Genomic DNA, 5606 nt, shown 5'->3' with positions numbered 1-5606 from the left:
GCGGCCCCCTCCCCGCCGTTCACCTCCCCATCGGCAGCTCGGCGATCGTGCCGCCCAGGCGCCGGTAGCCGAGCGCCGAGCGGGGCTGATGCAACCCGGGGCAGGTCGGTGGGGACGGGGAGGGGAAAAGGGGGAGAACGGGGGGGATTTCGGGGGGTCTTGGAGAGTCCTGGGGTGGTGGGGGCTCCGGTAACGCCTTGTTCCTGTCCCCGCAGCCGCCGCCATGGAGCCCGCGCCCGGCCCGCAGGAGAAGTATCAGCTCATCACGCGGAACCTGCAGGTACCGGGGGATGGGTGGGGAACGGGGAGAGGGGATCGGGGCACGATCCGGGGGAATAGGGCAGGATCGGGGGGAATAGGGCAGGATCGGGGGGAATAGGGCAGGATCGAGGCCCGGACAGGGGTATTAGGGCAGGATCGGGAGCAGGGCAAACCGGGGCGGGGGAATCGGGGCAGGATTGGGGGGATCGGGGCAGGGTTGGGGGAAGGATCATGGGGTGGATCGGGGGGGGGATTAGGGCAGGAATAGGAGTTGGAGAGGAGGGATCTGGGCAGGATCGGGTCCAGATACCGGGGGGACCGTGGTTGGAGCGGGGGCAGGATCGGATCCGGAGTGGGGGGATCAGGGGGGATCAGAGCTGGATCGGGGCCTGGGCAAAGGGGTGTAGGGGGATCAGAGCCGGGTGTAGCCCCGGGGATGAGCCCCTGGCACCAGCAGCGCCCCCAGGAGATGCGGTGTGCCCAGCCCGCCCACCCGCAGGACTGTCCTGCCCTCCCCAGCTGTGCCAGATGTGCATGTTTTGTGCCCCCCTCTAGGAGGTGCTGGGCGAGGATAAGCTCATGGCCATCCTGAAGGAGCGGGAGCTGAGGATCTACTGGGGCACAGCCACCACGGGCAAGCCCCACGTGGCCTATTTCGTGCCCATGTCCAAGATTGCGGATTTCCTGAAGGCTGGGTGTGAGGTAATGGGGTCACACCGGGACCCCACACCCCTGGGGGGGGATGGTTCCCTGGACTCCTGGCAGTGACTTGTGCCTTCTGTGCCAGGTGACAATCCTCTTTGCTGACCTCCACGCTTACCTGGACAACATGAAGGCCCCCTGGGAGCTGCTGGAGCTGCGCACCCGCTACTACGAGCACGTGATCAAGGCCATGCTGGAGAGCATCGGGGTGCCCTTGGACAGGCTCAAGTTCGTCCGAGGCACTGACTACCAGCTCAGCAAGTGAGTCCTGGGGCACCTGGGCTGGCAGAGCACGGTCTTCTCCTGACCCTGCCCCGCTCCTGCCCCTGCTCCTGGGACACCAGGTGCCTCCAGGGTTTGTTTCCTCTCAGTGAGGCCAAAACCAGCCACTCTGGGGTGTCCCCATGTGAGTCCTGGGGCACCTGGGCCGGCAGAGCCCGACCTGGGGCTCTGCTGCTCCTGAGCCTGCCCTTCTCCTGACCCTGCTCCTGGGGCAAAGTGAAGGTGCCTCCAGGCTTTGTCTGCTCTCAGTGAGGCCAGGGCCAGCTGCTGTGGGATGCTCCCCATGCCAGGTGGGCTCAGTGGTGCCCTTCCCACAGGGAATACACGCTGGACGTGTACCGCCTGTCCTCGGTGGTGACGCAGCACGACGCCAAGAAGGCAGGGGCGGAGGTGGTGAAGCAGGTGGAGCACCCCTTGCTGAGTGGTTTGCTCTACCCAGGCCTGCAGGTGAGGCAGGGGCTGCCCAGGGAGGTGCTGGCAAAGCCAGGACCGCAGGGGTGTGAGGGGCTGGGTGTCCAGGTCGTTGTTCTCCAGCCCAACATCCCACCCGGCAGCGGCACAAAGTTGCTGCTGCAGCAGACAGTCCAGAATATTCCTGTCCTTTCCCAGGGTGGGAGTGCCCTGGGAGAGGCTGAGGGACAGGCAGGACGTCTGAAGGCTGAGCAGAGCTGGAGTGGGGTGTTTTGGGCCCAGCCTCAGGGCTCTGTGTGTCCCCACAGGCGCTGGACGAGGAATATCTCAAGGTGGACGCACAGTTTGGAGGGGTTGACCAGAGGAAGATCTTCACCTTCGCAGAGAAGGTCAGGAATGGGGGGGTTTCTGCCGTCCTGGGGCTTGAGGGAGGGCTTGGACACTTGCTGATCCATTGGGAGAAGGATGTGTGGGGTTTTGGTTGGCACCACAGTGCTCTGTGCTGCCGTGCTCTGATACCCTGGGAGCTCACAATGGCTCTCTGGGTCCTGTTATTCTGGATTCCAAAGTCATCTGGAGCCAGGAACAAGCAGGGATTGTGACTGAAAGATGATCTTTGGATGAGCATTGTCTCTGACTTGCCTCTTTCTTGCCTTTTCCCAGTACCTCCCTTCCTTGGGCTATGCCAAGCGTGTCCATCTGATGAACCCGATGGTTCCTGGGCTGACAGGCAGCAAAATGAGCTCGTCAGAGGAGGTTGGTGCCTGATCTGGCTGTGCCAGGGGGGTGTAGAGGGGCAGGTTGATGGCTGGGGGTGGAGAGGCTGCACCCCAAGGCAAGGTGACCTCTCTCTGCTCACATGGGGTTCTAGGGAGTTGTAGCAACTCTCTTGTGAGTTTTCTCTTTTGGGCAAAACATTGGGTGAAGGGGCTGAGGAAATCTCTTGCTGCAGGACTCCAAGATTGATCTTCTGGACCGCAAGGAGGATGTGAAGAAGAAGCTGAAGAAGGCTTTCTGTGAGCCAGGGAACGTGGAGAACAACGGTGTCCTCTCCTTCATCAAGCACGTCCTCTTCCCCCTCAAGTCAGGTGAGGGCTCACCACACTTGGGGGTGTTTTCCCTGTGGATAAGAAGAGGGGACAGGAGTGTGTCCCCTGAGTGCCACCTCCCCAGCCTGTGGTCCCCACCCTGGACAGGGTGGGGCAGGTGGTTTTGTCTGAGCCTTGAGTTAATCTGAGCCTTAAAATCTGTGTGTCGCAGAGTTTGTGGTGCTGCGAGAAGAAAAATGGGGAGGAAACAAAACCTACACGGATTATGAGGCCCTGGAGAAGGACTTTGCTGAGCAGGTGAGTGCTGGGAGGGGCTGAACCTTCTCCTTGTGCCTGATGCTCCTGGGAGCAGTCTGGGATGGAGCAGCACTGGGAGATGGAGATCCACACTGGGAAGAGGTGTGGAGTGTGGCCCAGTGATGGGGTGCTCCCAACCAGGAGAGGATGGGTGAAGGATGTGGGGTCACCAGCTGTCCTGGTGCAGGACAGGGCCGCATCAGACTCATCCTGGAACAGAGCAGCAGTTAAACCCTTCTCAGCTGTTCCCAGATGGAAACCTCAGTGTCCAAAAGAAGGGCTCTGTTGTCCGAGGGGAACCAGGCCGAGGGTTGGGGTTCATCTCCAGTTCCTCCAGTTCCCACCCTGGGCCTCAGACAGGAACCTGTTTGTCACGTACAGGTCGTGCACCCCGGAGACCTGAAGAACTCGGTGGAAGTGGCCCTGAACAAACTGCTTGACCCCATCAGAGAGAAGTTCAACAACCCAGAGCTGAAGAAGCTGAGCAGTGCTGCATATCCCAACCCGTCCAAAGCCAGTAAGGAGGTGCTGGGAGCTGAGGGAAGTGGGGCCCTGGGACCTCAGGGAAGCGGAGCCCTGACCACATGGGACTGGGTGGGAGAGAGTCTCTCCAGGGGCTGAGGTTAGAGAGAAGTTCTGAAACTTCAGTCTCAGAAACAGCCCTGGAGAACACTGGGAGAGGTGAGGAAGGCCAATGCCAGGGCTGTTTGCCTGCTCTGGAGATGCTGCTCTGGTGCTTGAGAGGGCGACAGCGCAGAGGAGGGGCTGTGCTCCCCGGTCAGGGAATTCCCTGCAGGGTATTCCCCCCAGGGCCTGCATTTGGGAGTGACTGTGCTCCCCAGGGCTTGGCCAGCTCCCTGAGTTTATGCTGAATGATGTGACCATTCCCTTTGCCCTGCAGAGCCTGGAGAGAAGGGCACCAAGAACTCGGAGCCAGAGGAAGTGATCCCATCCCGGCTGGACATCCGCGTGGGCAAAGTGATCAGCGTGGAAAAGGTACAGCGGGGCAGTGGGGGAGAGTAACCACCCCACATGGACACTTGGGGGGGTTTGGGGGGGTCTGCCCCCTCCTCTGCCACTCCATTCCCATCCCTGCCCCTCCCCTGGCAGCACCCAGACGCAGACAGCCTGTACGTGGAGAAGATCGACGTGGGTGAGGCTGAGCCCCGCACTGTGGTCAGTGGCCTGGTGCAGTTCGTCCCCAAGGAGCAGCTGCAGGACAGGCTCGTGGTGCTGCTCTGCAACCTCAAGCCCCAGAAGATGAGGGGAGTGGAGTCTCAGGGCATGGTGCTGTGTGCCTCCAGGTGAGGGAGGGAGGGAGGGGGGCACCGGGGTGGGGGCACTCCAGAGGGGACATTCTGGACTGCCCTTTGCTGCCCCAGGGTGCTGAGGGGCAGGTGGGGACCACCTTGGGGTGACTCTGCTTTGTCTTCCAGTGTGGGGGAGCCCCGTCAGGTGGAGCCCCTGGACCCACCAGCCGGGTGCTGTGCCGGGGAGCGCGTCTACGTGGAGGGGTACGAGGGCGGGGAGCCCGACGAGGAGCTCAAACCCAAGAAGAAGGTCTTTGAGAAGCTGCAGGTGAGGGGCTGGGAACAGCTCAGTGTGGCTAGGGCCCCAGGCATTGACTGGGGCAGTGCTTAGGGTGTCCCCGCCTCTGGGTGACCCCAGATTGGCTGTTTGCCCCTCGGTGCCCACGGTTGTTACTGTCAGCAAAGCTGGGCACTGCTGCCCCACTGCTGATCCTGCCTCCCTGCTCTGCTCCCAGGCTGATTTCCGTGTCTCTGAGGACTGTGTCGCGCAGTGGAAGCAGAGGAACTTCCTGACCAAGCTGGGGAGAGTCTCCTGTAAAAGCCTCAAGGGTGGAACCATCAGCTAACAAGTGCCAGGGCTGCTGCTCGTGCCTCCTGCCTGGCCCCCGCCACCACCTCGGTCTCTGCCATCTCCCCCTCAGTGCCCCGAGCTGGGGGCTCAGCCCTGCGGGACCTGGAGGCTCTGGGACTGAATTGGCAGCCTCCAACATCCCCCTGGGCCTCATCTGTGGGCCAGCACTGGGGACTGGAGGTGGCATCCCACCTAAAGGACTTGTGTGACTCATCCCCGTGGCCTTCAGCTCCACGCTGGGGCCATGGGCTCGCTCCCAGTTGTGCCATGGACTGCACTCCCTGCCCACTGGTCCCAAATGGGATGGCATGTGTGGGTGCTGCAGTGAGGGCAGAAGGGAAAAGCTGCTTCTCAAACCTGTGTTGCTGCTACCAGGGCTGGGACAGCCCAGCAGGACCGTCCCCTGCCCTGCCTGGGCACCTCCTGCTCCACCCTCAGCCCACCAGGGCTGTGGCCACTGGGGCTGCTCTTTGGCCAGGAGTCCAGGGAGCACCCGTGGGTCTGTTCCAAGCCTGTGGGGGGTGTGGGCCTTAAACACTGACTCGGGATCCATCTGTCATAAACCCAATAAAACGTCAAGCTGACTGCACACGGGTGTGCCTATCTGTCCAGGGGAGGTGGCTGAGCAGGCAGCCAGCCCTGCTCCTGAGCTTTAGTGGGCACTGGGAACCAGCCCGATGGGGGTCTGTGCCCGCCCTGGAGCTCAGAACCATCCAGAAGGGA

The 5606-nt window shown here is 62.0% G+C and overlaps 1 protein-coding gene across 1 annotated transcript; it reads left to right on the top strand.

Annotated features, from left to right (window-relative positions):
* The first annotated feature begins 88 nt into the window (after positions 1 to 88).
* Positions 89 to 5472, top strand: YARS (tyrosyl-tRNA synthetase). The gene is made up of 14 exons (XM_027661158.1): positions 89 to 104; positions 216 to 280; positions 817 to 963; positions 1049 to 1224; positions 1563 to 1692; positions 1965 to 2045; positions 2320 to 2412; positions 2609 to 2744; positions 2917 to 3002; positions 3384 to 3519; positions 3904 to 3998; positions 4113 to 4306; positions 4439 to 4580; positions 4768 to 5472. Exons 1-14 carry the CDS (start codon positions 89 to 91, stop codon positions 4876 to 4878), a joined length of 1608 nt encoding a protein of 535 aa, XP_027516959.1. The 3' UTR covers positions 4879 to 5472.
* The last annotated feature ends 134 nt before the right edge of the window (positions 5473 to 5606 follow it).

This window comes from Corapipo altera, unplaced genomic scaffold, assembly GCF_003945725.1.
Source record: "Corapipo altera isolate COAL_440 unplaced genomic scaffold, ASM394572v1 201, whole genome shotgun sequence".
Classification (NCBI taxonomy): Eukaryota; Metazoa; Chordata; class Aves; order Passeriformes; family Pipridae; genus Corapipo; species Corapipo altera.
The sequence above is the reverse complement of the archived record's forward strand: the minus strand, read 5'-3'. Positions and strand labels throughout refer to the sequence as shown.